This window comes from Plutella xylostella, chromosome Z (assembly GCF_932276165.1).
Source record: "Plutella xylostella chromosome Z, ilPluXylo3.1, whole genome shotgun sequence".
Classification (NCBI taxonomy): Eukaryota; Metazoa; Arthropoda; class Insecta; order Lepidoptera; family Plutellidae; genus Plutella; species Plutella xylostella.
Window position 1 is genome coordinate 15,285,915 of NC_064012.1, and position 18,412 is coordinate 15,304,326.

At 37.2% G+C, this 18,412-nt stretch overlaps 2 protein-coding genes across 3 annotated transcripts; one reads left to right on the forward strand and one right to left on the reverse strand.

The window, feature by feature from the left end:
• Positions 1-49: 49 nt before the first annotated feature.
• On the forward strand, positions 50-6,975 carry LOC105386049 (lysophospholipid acyltransferase 5). Its single transcript, XM_048632830.1, has 5 exons — positions 50-168; positions 786-1,518; positions 2,019-2,153; positions 5,556-5,744; positions 6,191-6,975. Exons 2-5 carry the CDS (start codon positions 810-812, stop codon positions 6,592-6,594), a joined length of 1,437 nt encoding a protein of 478 aa, XP_048488787.1. The 5' UTR covers positions 50-168; positions 786-809; the 3' UTR covers positions 6,595-6,975.
• Positions 6,976-15,520: 8,545 nt separating this feature from the next.
• LOC105386048 lies at positions 15,521-18,349 on the reverse strand. 2 transcript variants are annotated; one of them, XM_048632517.1, is made up of 4 exons: positions 17,995-18,349; positions 17,708-17,898; positions 17,057-17,251; positions 15,521-16,652 (listed from the first exon to the last, which is right to left on the reverse strand). In XM_048632517.1, the coding sequence occupies exons 2-4, from the start codon at positions 17,894-17,896 to the stop codon at positions 16,254-16,256; spliced, it is 783 nt and encodes a 260-aa protein (XP_048488474.1). In that variant the 5' UTR covers positions 17,897-17,898; positions 17,995-18,349; the 3' UTR covers positions 15,521-16,253. The 2 variants fall into 2 exon arrangements, with proteins under 2 accessions (XP_048488474.1, XP_011554830.3); XM_011556528.3 differs by having other exon boundaries at positions 17,999-18,348.
• Positions 18,350-18,412: the final 63 nt, after the last annotated feature.

Genomic DNA, 18,412 nt, shown 5'->3' on the forward strand with positions numbered 1-18,412 from the left:
CTCAGAATAATAACGGCCATAAGTTGTGAGCTCTTTTTGACATCTTACAAAATTTCACAGATTTCAAGTGACAACTCAACTCAACTCTTTCATCATCATTCAACTCAACTTCAACCCAAAAAAATACTCGCTGCGGAAAATAAAGATTGTGTTTGCTGCAGATATTTTGTAAGTTATTTATTATAAAATTTAGATATTTACTTAACAATTTCACTTTAAAACTGCAATTTTCTTATCATGTTGTAGTAACTGTAGATAGTTTTATAAACTAAATTAAAACGTTATCGTCATGATGATAATGAAAAGTAAACCACTCTTTTCTCCGTCCACAGCCGTAATTAAACATAAAATACCTACCTAAATAGCATTCTAAAATTCCTTTGTTATGTTTGTTACATCGAAACAAAAGTTTAAGTACCTTCGTAGTGACGACGTGTAACTTTAATTCAAATTTAGATTTATTTTAATGTAGTTAGTTATAAATTTTCTAATTTATCATTGTTTAGTTTAATTTGATTATAGTTCTCCACCAATCAAAGGTTGGTTGGAAGAAATTGTTTTTTGGCAATAAGCCCTCCTTTGTATAGGTACCTACTTTAAAAGATACCAGAAACTGAAGAGCTACCAGCTCCTAAAATCTGCAAGATGAAGTATTGCATTGGGCCAAATATCTGCCCAAGAGATGCACCAGCTCCCTGCTTGCCAGACAAATACCCTACACACCTAGGATGTAATTACAGGACTTGGCCACAATCACATTGATTATTCATGTGTTTTTGTTTCAGAGCTTGGTGTGCCTCAAGTCAGCCATGTGGGGTCTAGCTCTGTCGTTCCTGGGCTGGGTCGGCCTCAGCCCTACCCCATACATAGCCTCAGCCATCGGAGCCACGGACCCGGCCATTAAGTTGTTCCTCTCCATCCTCATGGGATATCCTCTTGCCATTGTTTATCACAAGCACATTCGTCAAAACCCTGAATGGAGAAACCCATACTTCATAATCACTGGCCTCGACATGGCATGGTACAACTTCGGTCCAACTTTGTATCACAATATGATCCCAGTGGTGGTCATCTACTTGACCTCTGTGTTCCTGGGACCGGGCAAGATAAACTGCATTATAACGTTTGTCTTTAACATGACATATCTGTTGGCTGGCTACATAGGCACGGAGTCTGAAGACTATGATATCACATGGACGATGCCGCACTGTGTGCTGACACTAAAGCTGATTGCGTTGTCCTTTGATCTATGGGATGGTGAGAAGATGAAGAATGGCAAGGAACTATCTGCCAACAACAAGAAGACTGCGTTGGTGAATGTGCCGTCATTTGCGGAGATGGTTGGGTTTGTCTACTTCCCCTCCTGTTTCCTGGTGGGGCCGATATTCTCATTCAAGAGGTACCATGACTTCATCACTGACAAGTTCCCGCTGGACAAGAACCCTGCGGAGTACGAGGGTCAGGCCATGACAAAGATGATCCAAGGATTGGCTTATGTTATTGCTCACCAAGTTGGAGGTAAATGTTTGTTTATTTACTACATGGTCATGATTAAGTATAGATATGTACTACATTTTTGTATAATATTGTATATTATTATGTGTTTATTGGTTTTTAAGCTATTACCCCAAGTTTATGGAAATTATGATCTATACTATACTGAATCTGTCGGCTGCAAGGGCCAGAAGAGCTAGTACGGGGCGCATTTAAGACGTGACAAGAGTTTTGCATCGTGTTCACTCACATCGCGCAGTCTCAAGAGCGAGCGCGACGGACAACTTTTGTCACGTCTTAATAGCGCCCCGTACTACACGACCAGATTTTACTTCTTGTTTTATCAACATACTTGTTGCTCTTATACCATTTCTCATTTGCACTAGTAATGGTAGACTTCAGAATCGAGCGAGCGTCGTGTCGAATGTTCTGTGCAGAATTAGTAACGCTTAGCGTGACGCTCGAAAGTGTACAAACACCTTACTACTGCTACTAAATTACAAACTAACCATGCAACCTTCCAGTGGGCGTGTTCAACGCTCGCTACATGCAGTCGGCGGAGTTCTGGGAGGCGTCCATCTTCTACCGCCATGTGTACTGCGGCCTGTGGGCGCACTTCGTCCTCTACAAATACATCTCCTGCTGGCTGCTCACCGAAGGTAAGCTAAGTTTCATCATACTCGGTTAGATCATAACAAGGGATTAGATACTTCATCTTCATACGAAATTCTTGACCCATGTGTCAAAAGTTAACAACTAATCCCTGGTTATGATCTAATTGAGTAAGATGAAACTGGGGTTCAACGTCTCAAACCTGACCAGGGGGTCACTCTACAGGGTGTTAGGGTATGCTAAGCCGAAAGGGGATGACTCGGGGGGTTATTCGTAATACCTTTGGTTCTACAAGGTTTGAAAATTCACGAATGAAAAATCTTTTTGCAACACCTACATTTATTTACAAAAACACAAAATGTCTTAGCTGTTTATTCCTATGGTTGCACGGCTTCTACTGATAGACTCGCAAGCTAAACTTAACATCGCTAGCTTTGCCTTAACCACCTAAACAATATTACTGAGTACAGATGCTGATGCGCTAAGCATATCTGTTTTGTACCATTTTAACTACCAATTATGGATATGAGATTTCCGCGATCATCAATCAAAAGTACCGGGAGTACTATCGACAAAAAGGAAAGTGTTTGTAACCGTCAGAAAATGTAATTATTTAAAATGTGTAACCCTTTCTTATAAATATAGCTACACAGTCATAATTAAAATATCATTAAAAATAATTATGACTATAAAAATAATATTATGACATGCGATTTCTCCCGGTTAAATCAACTAAAATTGCTCCACTCACAATACTATGTTTCGTACTTTGACCACAAGCGAATGTAATTATCATGAATCATGTATTTGCATACTAATACGACAGAACCAATTAAGTACTTGGTGCGTACTGCGTACCTATCTATTTGCCATACATAACTAACAAACCATAGGAAACCATTTCGCTTGCTTAACCAAAACACCGCTTTTAATTTGGGCGCGAATTTCATAATCCATGTTTAATGTTACAACACAATAATACTAACATATCAGATTTTTTGCCAGCGACGGGCGTACCAAAATTATTTGAACACTTTGTTTATTTATATGACATGATAGATAAGACGTCTTCTTGTTAGATAAGAATGTTTCATCAAAATTAAATACATTCATAGTCAAGTATCCTTCGGTTCATTATCACCTGCTGATAATCGGTCACTATTGGACATATGCCCCACACAGGAAAGTAAACACTATCTAATGCCAAGTAGAGCCATAACAATCGGTCCTCTCTTATTATTCGATTTAATTACTTAAATAATATATTAAGTGACAATTTCTCCATTGTCAGTTAGAGCATAACCAGGGAGCAGTGGTTGACTTTTGACACATCTGTCATGAATTTTATATGGAGATGACGTATAATTGATGAATGATAACAGGTCGGTTAGATAACCGACTATGGCGAAATTGGCACTAATGTTATTACTTCATTGCTCAATACAAACAGTATGGGCAGGCAGGTGTGGCAGAAGTTTACGATGAAATTGATAGTGTTATAGTGTTAGATATCACGACTACCTGTCAGTAAGAAGGGTGAAGGTCGGATGTCACCTACTCGCCTCTGCAGAAACAAAGGCGTCAATATGCGGAAAATTCCTGTCCTTTAATATTGACATGTAGGTAGGGTATGGATCAAGTTATCCTTACTAATATTATAAATGCGAAAGTAACTGTGTCTGTCTGTCTGTCTGTTACTCTTTCACGCCAAAACTACTTATATTTTTAGGCAGTTAGTATTTTGAATTAATAGATACGGTACGTCCTGTAATTATACTTACTAGCTGTCGACAGAGATAGGTATTTAAATTCATAAATGTATTCAGAATGTAGGTAAGTATTACTTGCAGGTAGATAAAAGCGTGCGTCATTTTAAATTATCGGATGTTCAGCTACTAGTGGTATATGTATGTTATTTTTTATATCTACCTAAAAACTATCTAGTAAAATGTTCTAAATTTCTAATTCAAAGCGGGACAGCTTCTTTGTACAATGATCATCATCATTGTTTTTATATTTTTTTGTTTCACATTATTGTATTATCTTCTTATATTTATAAACATAATAGAGGGGATTAAAGGGTCCTAAAGAGGTCACGGTACCTAAATCACTTCACATTGTTGCATAGCCTTCTAGCCTATTGCAGCGAGTTAGCAAACTGCAGTTGAAGTGTCTTCAACTTATCAATCAATCAGCAGCCCGTTGTTTCTCAGACCTTGGATGCTATTTGAGGCTTGCAGCATAACCTGTCCCTTAGGAAGCAAGGGGCCAAGCAATCGCTACCCTTACGGCAACGCAATAGAGCCGTAGTTACTGCAACCTTGATTGCATACTTTGTATCGTTGAAGAGAATAGGTGCAATGTGTAATGCCCACTAGAGTAAATTCGATTGAAATACATAAACGCTTATGTCAAGTAGTAGATGGTTCTTTGATGATGATGATTAGATGATGATATATAAACGTCTGTACGGCAAGTGGAATCGTTTTCGCACCCTTGGTACTAGCTATACTATAGTAGTACATATATTTTATAAATAAAGTATTCAGTTTAGTGTGGGAAAAATACATTTGGCGAACTACATAATAGGTTATTAGCGGATAATATCGTGAGGAAGGAAAACTGCATAACACCTGTCAGTGAAGGTTACATTACGTATCTTTACAATTATGATATTATTGTTTTAGGATTCACTAAATACAAGGATTTTAATGTTTCAACTTCATTATGAAAATACTTACTTAAAGAATATTATAAAAGAAAAATCGACGACATTATTTAACAAGTTGTTTTATTTGTTTGTTTTTTATTGGATTACGCCTTTTTACAAGTTTAACGTATTTGTGTACATTATCATTACATATGTTTATAACTAAGTACAGAATATTATTTTGGATACTTTTATATCTATGTGTGTACATTAAAAGCTATATCATACAAATCTTGAAACCTACTGTTGTGTAACACAATCAGTAAATTTTGTGTAGGTCATTTGAATCGAATTATGCGTATTTGACTACATTTTAATAGTGGTGCAGTCATTACACACAGGATTTAAATAACCTACATTGTATTTAAATCTTGATAAATTGACCAAATACGTACCAGAACTACGTAATTATGCGAATGTTTGATCTCTATTGGAAACTGGCAATTTTCCTAAACTAATAATACAATGAATTCGCAATCTACCTCTTGTTAACTATTTATGCTCAATATTAACAATAATGACTGTGAATACCTTTAGATAGCGATAAGGCCGCCTATTGTTCATTGTTCCTAGTTTATAAGTTCTCTTTGTATGTTTTAATTTTTGGTGACCCATAAAGATATATTCTATTCTATTCTATTCTTACCATTACTTTGCATCATTGAACCGTTTAACTATAAACGAACAACCTTTCCACCACCTTTCTCCCTCTAACCACTCTTCTCTCTCCCACCCACAGCGTCCTGCATTCGCTTCGGCCTCTCCTACAACGGCGTGAAGGACAGTGAGGACACCTGGGACGGCTGCAACAACATCCGCCTGATGCGCTTCGAGACCGCCACCAAGTTCCACCACTACATCGAGAGCTTCAACTGTAACACGAACCACTTCGCCGCCGAGTATATTTACAAGCGGCTCAAGTTTCTTGGTGAGTTTCAGTAATTTGTCGGGACTCCACTAGACGATCCAACGCGATATAATCTTGTTGGAGTTGGCTCTTTTATTATGGTTCACACAATAACGCCATCTTGCAAGATACAGTGGAACTACCATCAACGCACGAAGACGGTTCATGCTGCATGAACGAATCATGAATCACGAATGAATCATGCATCAACTAGCAATTAGCACCTGCCCGAAATCATTCACTTCTGGATATAGGCCTCCCTTAAAGGACGCACAAGGACGCTCACGCTACTTTTTCCTGATTGTGGTCTCGCAGGCTTGCGGTCTTTGAGTATAATTCAAATGTTGAAATACTTAAAACATTATAAGTAAATAAAATTAAACATAAAACAATATTTACTTAATATTCGCAGAGCGGTGAACCATCAACCACTTTTCACTAATGACCAATCCATCTCCCTTCTCCAGGAAACCGCGAGGCGAGCCAGTTCTTCACTCTGCTGTTCCTGGCGGTCTGGCACGGCACCCGCTCGGGCTACTACGTCACCTTCCTCAACGAATTCCTCATCATCTTCATGGAGAAAGAGCTGGAGCCCATCATCTCCCGCACCGAAATCTACCACAAAGTCTGGGACAACACCGCTGGGAAGTATCTCCTATACGCTTTACTTAAACTCTACACGATCGTCTACATGGGATGGAGTTTGGTTCCCTTCGATCTGAAGGTGTACAATAAGTGGATGGGCGTGTATGCCAGTTTGTACTTCTCTGGGTTTCTGCTTTTCATCCCGTGGGCGTTCGCCTACAAGCCTCTGCTTAAGTACGGGATTAAGGCGCTGAATATTCGCAGGATTGAACCGAAAACGGAGTAACGGATTCGATTAAGATTCGATAGGGGACGTCAAAAGTGGTGACCCCGAAATGATGGTAACCCGAATATTGGGGATACTTGTTTCCGGATAGTAATAGTTTGAGTCAAACGATTACTATCCGGAGATAAACCTGTGTAATTAGACTAATTATTAGATAGCGATGGTAATAGCGAATGTGTCGCGTGTAAGCGTGTCAATTACTCTAGAATTCGAGCTCAATCTTGCGAGACACGTGTTTGTGTTGTAGCACAAATTATTTATTGCGTGCGACCAGCCTTGCGCTGTTAGTGATTATACTCAGCTGATTATACCTTATACATATTTATTTTATACACTAGGTGTCTCAAAAAGAGTGTCAGAACAAAAGTTCATTTAAGAGCTGCTGATTTTTTTTTTTTTGCACTACCATACAATTTGCTCTTGTACCTCCTGCAGGTTGACTGGTAGAAAATGCTTTTAGCATTAAGTCCACCTGATTGTACATAATTACATATGTATATTGTGCAATAAAAGAATAAATAAATAAATAAATATAAATAAGTTACAGTTCCCCAAAATTGATAATGCACATAGAAATCTTCGTCATGGTTCGGCAACGGTCGTATTCCCGAGCGTTAGAAAACTATTATGTATTTAGAGTGGTTAATTGCATTTTCTTCATGGAATTTTAGTAGACTTATGTAATTGGTGCTAAAAGAGATAATTGATTTATCAGTAACGAAATTTGATTCGATAATTCATAATATTCCATAATATTAAAATTTACTTCGAAAATGTTACAGTAGGTACTTTTCAAGTGTCTTACTGAAGCTGATGTAAAGATGGATGAAAGAAGGTTTGAATCACACAAGGTTTATATTATAAGGAGAAATGGATTTCAAACACAGGTTTATATTAAAAAAATTAAATCTCAGTTCAAAAGTATTTACAGCACTGATTATTTCACATTAATAAAAATGTTTACATTAAAATCTCAGTTGAAAAGTATTTACAGCGCTGATCATTCACAATAATATTACAATTACAAACTTGGTCTTTTGGGTGTGGCTTTATTGGCAAAGTGAAGTCTATCAATGTGACGTATATTTTATTCTTAAATGTGCCTCATAATATGGCATCGTCAAAAATAATTAAAGTTGAAATTAAATTCACATTTGAAAAAAATAACAAGAACGATGTGTAATTGCAGCTCTTTATAATTCCACAAAAGTAATACTGATCTTGACCTTGAGACCCTTGAATGATCGGTGACAGCCACCGACCGCCCAAATTGTTTTCGATTATGTGTCACATGATATTGACTACTATTTCTTTCGAACAAGGATCAAAATGCAAGTGCTTTGTTTAATGCTCTACGATTCAATGATTCGGGTGTTTCCGGGAATACGACAGTTTGCGAAGATTTGCATGCGCATTATTAATATGGGAGAACTGTACAAGCTTTTTAAATAATATAATAATGCCATCAAAAACAATACTTGTCAAAAAACCAAATCTCGTAACTCAGTTGTTCTACGGTAAAAAGTTGTGAGATCCATGTAATACCAAGTCTTATCCACGCACGCATCTCAATCTTAAAAATCTTTAATGTTTAATATAAATATATTGACTCGGCCATCGCATGGAAACACGTGTTAATTAAATTATTTAGTGCGATGACCTGACAAGTATTGTTTTTGATGGCATCTCATTTCTTTTTTTATTTTGTAGACAGTTCTACTTTTTTTCTTTTCGGTACCTTCTAGGTACATAGGTGCGTTAACTTAGTTTGGTAGGTACAAAAAAAACAAAAACACGCACTCACGCCTTGTACTAATGTACTCCCTTGCGGGGTAGGCAGAGGTGCATTGCTGCACCCACTTTTCGCCAGAGTGTATGTTAGTCCCAATGTAATAGGGGGCGGGCCTATTGCCATTTTACGGGCACATCCAAGACCCGAGAACCTTTGGTAGGTACCTACCTACATAAATCGCAAACTTCAGATAAGAATCAAGAATCTTTATTTTTGGGTACGTAATGTACGTAATGAATAAACGTAACTTTGATACTTCATACTGCATCAAATTTCCCTAATTAAATTTCACCTTAGTTTCCAATACACAAAGTTCATTGTCAGTGGCGGATTAAGAGCATCGGAGGCCCTAAGCACAAAGCCTGTGTAGGCCCCTAATTTAGAACAATTTTTTCCTTGACAAAGAGTGACAAAACAGTTCAATAGCTAAAACGTCCTATAACTTTTCTTGAAAAAAAGGAAGTAAATCATTAAAAAAAAAATTGCTTGGTTTAAAGGCCTACGACACGCTCAAGTATCACCACCGTTACAACTGCGCAGGTATGCCGAGCACACGGCACAGTTAAGAACGCGCAAGCCTCATTTTTGTCAAAATCGTCGGCGTGGAAGCTGGAAACAATGTTTCCCAATGAGGAACTATTTCTTATACTTACTGGTATAATTTCAATATTTGCAAACAACTAGAATTTTTTCACTAGAAAAAAGTCTTAGTATTCCATGTACAGTAGGGGAGACCGGGGACAAAAGTAACAGTTTGTAGATTCTGTCTGATTTCTCGTTATTAATAACATTTACGATAAAATAAATATAGTCACATAAAAACTTTAGTATATAGTCTACAAATAAATATCCATTATTACTTTACTTAATGCATCTCGAATTTTAGCAATTGTAAAGCCTCAAAAAAAAGGGAAATCGTTACTTTCGACCCCATGGTCAGGATGAAAGTAACAAGGCATGGGTCTAAAGTAACAACCCATAAATTCTGCCCAATGTTATAAATACGATTCAAAAGAAAGAACAAAAAAATCAATCAAATTATTTAGTTAAGAAAACTTCTTAAAAAACTAAAAAAAACTTATTAATATAAACTGTAAATGAGATCCATCATTTAAACTGACTAACTGATAAGAAGTTGTTTTATTGGTGCCATAATATACAATATTATGACACAAATATCTAATCAAAACAACAAAAAATAAAAATGTACAATGTGACATGGCAAACTTACGAAAGTAACACGTTACTTTTGTCCTGCCGCGAGCTGTTACTTTTGTACCCATCCCAATTTTTGAAATATCAGGCGACATAACTTTAAAACAGCACGTGTTATTCGAAAACAATTTATGACAGGCAATCTTATAATGAATCAATGAAAAAATTGTCATATGGTTCTTGGCATCTTAATTCTACGTAAACACTAAATGAATAAACACCAAAAAACATATTTTTGGTGTGTAAAATCACGAAATGCTCACTAAAATAAAATTGCACCGAGGCACGGGCGCGGAAAATGATATCATGCGCGGGGGGCATCGCATGCTGACTACCAGCTGTCGCTTGGGACGTTAAGGCTGTTGGGAAAGTCCACAGAGTCTTTGTTACTTTCTACCCGCTGTTACTTTTGTCCCCGGTCTCCCCTACAAGCCGGCCTGCGCAGGCAAAACTGTGGTGATGGTGATACAAACTTAGGCTCTTTACCAACCACACGCACGGTATTCCGTGTTTAAGCCGGCCTGCCCCCCTATATACTCTTGAAAGGCAATTTATTGCGGCTGTCTTGCGTACTCAACATTAAAAAAGTCATAACTTCTCTTCAAAATCAATTTACAAAAAGTAAAAATACGTAAATTTTCATCAAGATAAGGCCTTTTTTTAGAAGCTAGCAGTAAGAACCAAATACCTAGTTAGAACTAAAATTTATTTTCGATTTTGGCTGAAAAAGCCATTTTTGGCCTTTTTGCATGTTAACTTCTAAATTGTAGGCATTATATTATTATTTCTAGGTTCTCCAAATAGGCATTACCTAGCTGCGTTCAGGAGGATAATGTAGGTACCTATAGCAAAATGCACCGCGCGGAGATCTGATCGTAAATTAGTAGGTATTTTTACTTTTTGGAGAAACGCCTCTGATGAGAAGTTATGATTTTTTAAATGTTGGGATCGCAAGACATACGCAATACATTGCCTTTCAAGAGTGGCACCACTGCGCAGGCAAAACTGTGGTGATACTAATTACGCGTGTGGTAGGCCCTTTACCAACCACACGCACGGTATTCCGTGTTTAAGCCGGCCTGCGCAGGCAAAACTGTGGTGATACTTACGCGTGTGGTAGGCCCTTTAATAAGAGCAAACTCATTACATCGGACATATTGTGGATGAATAAAATGTAGGTATAAAATGAAACAGCAGCAGAGGATGGGGGCCCCTGGAGGCCCGGGGCCCCAAGCACGTGCTTGTCGTGCTTATAGGTTAATCCGCCACTGTTCATTGTACATTATGAAAATTTTACTATAAGTGGTAGCCTGATGTGCTTGGTCCGTAGGTAGGTAATCCATCCTTTGCAGATTTAATTTGCATGACGGGAATTTTTTGCTCGATTTGGCAGGGGCACTACCGTGCACCTATATTTACTTGGTGGGGGCACTACCGTGCCCCCAAATATTTTAGTTTTCCCTTGATTCATACACCAAACACTACTTATATTCCAATATTTGAAGCTTCTAGGTCTGCTAGAAGTGCCTTAGAATTTTTATGATCGGTGAGTGAGCGAGTGAGAAAATTAAGAAACTTTGACCCATTATAATTCTTAAACTACTGGTTCAAATTGAATGAAATTTGAAATATACCGTGTCTTTACAATGCCTGCATGGTTAGTGAAAATTCAGTCTTCTAGTTTTATCCACAACGAAGTTACAGGGGGTCGAAAATGGCCTTAATTGCTTCGAGAAAAGGATGGTATGGCCGTGCCGCTTTTGTGCTCGACTTGGTGGGGGCACTGCCGTGCCGTTGCGTTTATTTATAAGGATGTTATTATTTGTTGAAGTTGTAATAACGGTACAACTTACCCTCTGACATTCTTTTTGAGACAATAAAATATCTGTGTAGTTAGAACAATTTTTACACATCATGTTTATGCTCCCAAGAGTGTTATATAAAGCGAAAACAATAGTCAAATTGAATAAATATAATAATTATTATTATCTTCTTCTATACTCATGTTACATTTAAAGAGGTAAAGGTTTGTATTATGTAAGTATATTGCAATGAACAAAATCAAATTATTAGACCGCTATTTAAAAATATACAATAATAGTGCTACTTTAAATGAACTCAGCTAAAAATACAACATACAGTCAATATATGGATTGAACTCTACATAAACACTCACGCCTGTATCTGCGGGGTAGGCAGCGGTGCGTTGCTACACCCAAAAAAGGTACTAAAATTTATTTGATAGTATTCCCACACCTTAGTGTTGTTTGGTAAACTGCTTATAAAATGTGAAATTCTCATTTGGTGGTTGTGAAAGAGCTATAATAAAAAGATACCTTTATTATTATAACTACAGTTTGCTGAAATTTGTTCCAATCATCTTGATAGAGGTGTGTGTAAGCATACATATTTATAGTTAAGGATTACAGATGCTAAATAGTTAGGTATCTGATTTTTTGCTGCAAATTTTCTTTACTTAGAAGGAAAGTAAAAAAAATAAAAACGAAAACGGTGAACCTTAATACTTACCCGTTTAAATAACGTTTGCATAGCTGGTTGTACACTATACATTTAATAAGTTACATTATTTTGTACCCTCTTCTGAACTAAAATAATAACTAAAAGTAACACCTATGTCCTTTGTTCGTAGGACCTTTCTAAATTCGTGTTGTATGAGAGTTTGGTGATCGTCCATTACATAAAATACTTAAGCATATATAAGTATAAAATCAAATTCGTCAGCTAAAAAATCACCTTGACATGATGGTATAACTGTAATGCCAATATAAACCTAGAACATCTATTGTAACATAATATAGATATTCACTTTTAGATACAAATAAGTTTATATACTGTAGTTCTATATTCGCTGGCAATGGAAAAGTCAAAATAACAACAACAAAAAGCACTTTAAAAAAAAAAAAAATTAAAATTTTAACAAAATATTATCGTTCTAGTTGGTAATATCGTAATATCCTGATGCGCTTTTAAATGTACTTCTATGTTGCAGAAACTGTTATTATGCTAGCCTTTTCCGTTTAGGACTAATTTGGTGCTTTTGTCACTGGGACTTTTTCATTGCTCGTGAGTGTATTTAGCAATAATCCTAAAGCTGCGTACACACCGGGCCAACGAACGCCCAACGAACGCCAACGGTGATCCCAACGATGGATATTATTCATACATAATACAGGGCAGATTGCAGCAACGAAGGTCAACGAAAAACGTTCATTGGCGTTCGTTGGTCCGGTCTGTACGCGGCTTAACTCAATCGCTACCAATGATTAAGGCATACTATGTTTATAGCATACAGTACATATACAACAATATTTGTGTCGTTATTTAGGTATTCGTGCCTTGGATTGACCCACATTTGAATAAAAAACTTTGGTTGTAGGAATTAAGGAACATCAATATAGGATAATTACATGATAAATATCAATTCATCAGCATGAGGGGCCTATGTACAAACCTGTGTTGTAATCTTTGTTCACTATTATTAATTAAGTGGTTGTTTTGTTTATGCGTAGGCCCCTTAAGTATAATAATTTAAGTTAAAGCCAACAGTCCATAGCAGTATCAAAATGTGATACTATATAATTGATAAGCAAATCAATAATAAAATATACCTTATTTTACCGCGTATAAAACCACGTGCATATTCTGATAAAGTCCAAACAGAACAACTTTCCCTTTGCCTAAGATATCCATCATTTAGAACCGATGGTCGACCCAAGCATTAAGCTGGGTCCACTAATGCCAGTAAAGTTGTTTTGTTTGATAACGTACTATTAAGAAACCAGCTCCCGTATTCAGTTACTCCCAGTTGGATTGGTTGTTATGAAATGGCTGTCAACTTAGTGCATTATTAATTAACAACTTTTTACCCACTAATTTGACTTCACAAACGTTTGTGCTGAATGTAAGCTTATGCTATTAAGCTTCTTCCATATATGTTTTCATTAAAGATTGGTTGTGTTTTTTGTTAATAAGTCGCTAAGTTGATTCCAAGTATCACCGATTTTTAACCAAGCCCAAAAAGTTACAGAATATATGGGCTGAACTATGTTAACTAACTATAATAATACCTAAGCTTTTCCTTCCTTTTATTTCAAACGCTACTCATCGACGTTTTCCAAATTTCACTATCTTAATACCTACTGCATCTCACATGCTATTCTAGCTATACCTCTCTTTAAAAAATGGTAATTTATATCAGATCACATTTTCTCTTAGCGGTAGGTGGCGGCAGCGTCATACTTAGTTTAAACACCGAATAATAACTAGTATTTTTATTTAGATTGGTAGATTTTTTTCATATTTACGGCATTATCCCACACTGACTTTATTTTACTGTAAAGCCACGAAAAGCTTACATTTATTATCATATCACTATATTAGGAGGTTTCTTTTGAGTTCTAAGGTTTTCGCACTCGTATTTTTTTAACCCCCAACCGAAAAAGAGGAATGTTATAAATATAACGTATCTGTGTATTTATAGAATTTAGTTCAGAGTCTGTAGTATCAGCTTCTAAGTACATTTACTATGGCATTTCTTTTAAACTTTCGCATTTTGTGAATAAACTAAAATACAAGTAACACTCTCTAGCCTTTACTAGGTTGGCATAATCGTGCTAAACCATTTATTTGATTACTTGATTCATGTTCTATTTAAATAAAATTAGTTTAGACTGACTTAATTTTAAGTTACAGAATAAAGTTACAGCAGACAATAACAATACATTTACGAAATCATGCCAATTTCTACTGAAATTCCCAAATAGGTATATCCTCAAATATTCCCTGGCCTGTCACAAGTTTTACATTAAACATACCTACATTGACCTACATGAAAGAGAATGATTAAGTACTGTTATAAGTGTCTAGCGTAATATTCTAAATAACTGTTATATATTTATTATGATTGAAGGAGAATAAAATAATACATAACTTTTTATTATATACAATTTATTATATACATACATTTTACATAAATAGACAGAGCGTACAGTCCATATATATATACTTATACCTACATAATAAATATATTGAAAGTATAGTGTTCGATTTAGCAAATTCTTTTGGTCATTGTCAGTTATTAAATACATGTCCAAAATAAAATAATGATTGGTAATAACTTTTTTATTTGTGTTTAAATAAGGGTTACATTTATTAAAAACTGGGGTCTCGGTATACAGATAGAACGCTGGCCGTAAGATTTATATATTTGACGAACACAACGAAAATAATCCATAGAAAGTTACCGGTGCCCGCAGACAAAAAGTTTTCATGACTTTGTAGATGGACTGTACGTAATATTATCCAAATATACATATAATACATACATAAATATTGTGGATCCCAGCTGCTATAGGTAAATATACAAAAAACAGTTGCTATAAGATCATTACATGAGTTTCACACGTAGCAATATCAATAATAGAAGATTACTGACTAACTAAACTTCACCGTTTCGTAAATTTACCTATGAGAAAGATCATGATACCCCTGAGGCTACATCATCATCACGACCCATGATGTCCCCACTGCTGGGGCACGGGTCTCCTTCCAATGAAGGAAGGGTTTAGGCCTAGTCCACCACGCTGGCCTAGTGCCGGTTGGTGGACTACGATGACTACCCTGAGGCTACGATGCGGAGATGTTATGGTCTAAAGTCTGTTTTTTAATCTCAGATACTAAATTGAAAGTTTCTGAACGGAATCGACTGTTGATAAACCGTTCAGTATAGGTTTTAACAAATCTGTATGGCGCAGAGCTAGTGAGGTGCATGTACCGCTAGATGGCGCCTCCTCCGCGCCAATGGGGAATGATAAAAATCATGTTTTAGGCCTGTGCCAGTAAATTTTATTGAAACACTGCTTGAGGCATGCTGCATGCAGTACAGTCCACATTTTGTTATTTGTTTTATCTTTTATTTGTACATAATATAGTTACATTAAAATTTAGTTTGTAGTTTAAGTTAGCGATTGAATTTGACGAAACAAATAAGTAAATATTATATTCATAAAGCTAATGAAACCAATCATGTATGTAAGTACATTATTTGTTATAATAATTTTAATAAAAAAAATATAAGTGCTTTAAAACCTTTTTTTATTTGTCATCCCATATCACGTACGAAAAATACATTTAAGTTCGACCAAAGCAGGTTTTAGAGCTATACATTGCCATTTATTTCGTCACTGAAGCCCCTGCCTAACCCTCAGTAGTACTAGGCTAGCAGGATGCGTGGGAACCGACACCTGTGGCCAATCATCGACGGCGTTCATATTGATCCCGCGCCAGCCTGCGGCAAGCGGAGTGAGGCAGCTATGTCCTTATTTTATACGGACTTGAATTTTATCAGTGGCAAGTCCTTATTTTATAACACACTTTATCACGTATACCGCTAGGTGGCGACTTCCCCACGCCTAATGCGCGTTTACTCGCCACTACTCGAATGCAGTAAAAACTCGGCTTCCCCATACTGCTCACATTCACTTGCGATTAAACGCGTGCGTGATATAACTCAGCCCCAATCTTAATACAAAATAAAATTCAGACTTAACGACAAACAAAAACTATTACCTACTTATTTCTGCTTCTACTAGAGGCGATTTTAACTTAAAACAAGTAGCATGCCTAAAAATACTCAGAACTCTTCAAATATTGTATGTGGTTGTGCAGTCATACCATTTACTAACTGCGTTAGCGACCTCATTAGCATCAACTTCTGTTCATCCAATTTCAGACGTTTTTCCCCGATCCTCACCAGCCGTTTTAGAAGTTCCACCTCTGTGTTGCTTGTTTCAGTACCAACAGATGCCCGACGCTTTTTAGATGACTTCTGGAGATATTTTACCGTTGGTGGTTCTATACAGGGTGATCCTAGGTGTGGCGTTCCAAGCGGTGGTGTCTTGGGACAGGAATTAAGTGGGTCAGGTGTGTCAATTGGGTCAAGAGGGTCAGGAGAAGTGGGTGCCGTCTCGTCAGGCTCTTCGTCGTCATCAATCGTTACGATTTCTGTCTTGCCGTCCGCAGTAGAAGATACCTATTGACAAGAAACACAACTATATCAATCTATATCGTAGGTATCGAATGCGAGCGAGATAAAAGTAATGAGAATTATCTTGTGCTGAAATTGCCAATAATGCACATGATTGACCGTTTTGATTGAAATGAAAACTTATTTATCGCCGTATAATTTAAACAGGTGTAATTCCTGGATTAACTCCAACAATTAGACGAATTATTTAATTATAAAGAGAAAAAGTTGTTTTTAAAATAAAAATTAAGTTTCATGTCAGTAAAATTCCGTAATCTTCACGATAAAAAACAATTTTATACACACTGAAATCTTTTCCTTTATCAATCCTCTTTAACAAAATGTAGGTATTGAAGAGTACAGCTTGATTAGACCCGCAGGTCACAACTACTATACACAGAAACACTAACCACAGGCGGCGGAACCGCCAGCCCCCGCGCCCTCGGGCCAGGCAGGGCGAAGTCCTCTCCCATCATGTTCATGATCATGATGTCCCGGTCTGTGACCTTCAGGGCTGGTGCTGGGCCTCCTTCCCCGGTCGACAGCTCCCGCGCCCTCACGGCTACTGCCGCCTTCTTGGCCACGTATTTCTTGTCTGTCCAAACCTGAGAGGTTCAATTCATTTGGTCACGCTGAGTTGTAAGTAGAAATTAAGTTTAAGCTAAGGTTGACCTGTATAGCTGCCTTGCTTTGACAGTTTACGGACAGAATGAGTGGTGGTCCTCTGAATGCTAATCTGTAACCCGAAGATCCTGCAGGATGTTTTAAAGGATGTGGTCAGTGCCATAAATGATAAATGTAAACAGGCAGGAGTAAGAGGTGACACACAAGACACAAGCGAATTAATTACTTAACAGCTTTTAGCTGTTTCTACATTATTGTGGAGTGAACTTGAGTGAAGAAAAAAGTTATGCAGTTATATTAACCGGCATGAATTACCGGTCGGGCAGATATTTACTAGTTAGGTCATAGACATTCTAGCCGATTCTAGCGACGACAGGTATGACTTCCTAAGCTGCAAACGACGAAACCTGTTCCTACTTCTACGTCCTACACTCTACCTTCCGCCACTGCTCCACAGTCTTACGGCTTCCTTCGAGGCTGTTCAGCTGGTTGGCAATATCCTCCCACAGCAGTCTCGCTCTGGCCCTCTCCCTCTGGTTCCCGGGGCCACCACGAGCCAGCTCGCGGTGTTCATCCATGAGGCTCATCAGCAGATGCGACTGCGCTGGCGACAGGTTCCTACTCATCTCTGTAGGGGGAAAGGGAAAATGACGTATTACGGTGACAGCTTAGATCGTTAGCTGGTGTTTGTGATATCTATCTACCATTTAGAAATTATAGGTACTTACTTTGCTGGAAGGATTTTTCGAAAAACAACAATTTTGTTTTTTGAGGTTAGTATAGCATAGAGAATATACATAATTTTTTAAATATATGACAAGCCATACCTATACTAAACAAGCAGGTGGCCGTTATTATCTTGATATCCACCATAAAAATCAATATTCGAGGTCAAAGAAATCTCTCTGCAGGTTGACTGACAAAAATGCTTTTAGCATCACATGATTTTGCATTGTTTAACTATTTATTTATATGGTTCGACTAGGAGACTAGACTATCTTAATTAATAATTACCCTAAATAGTTTTGGAATAAACCGATAGTACCTACATTTCTACGGAAAGCTATAGATCGCATCCAGTGGCGTGCTTTGGGAGAGGCCTACGTCCAGCAGTGGACTGCTATAGGGTGATGATGATGATG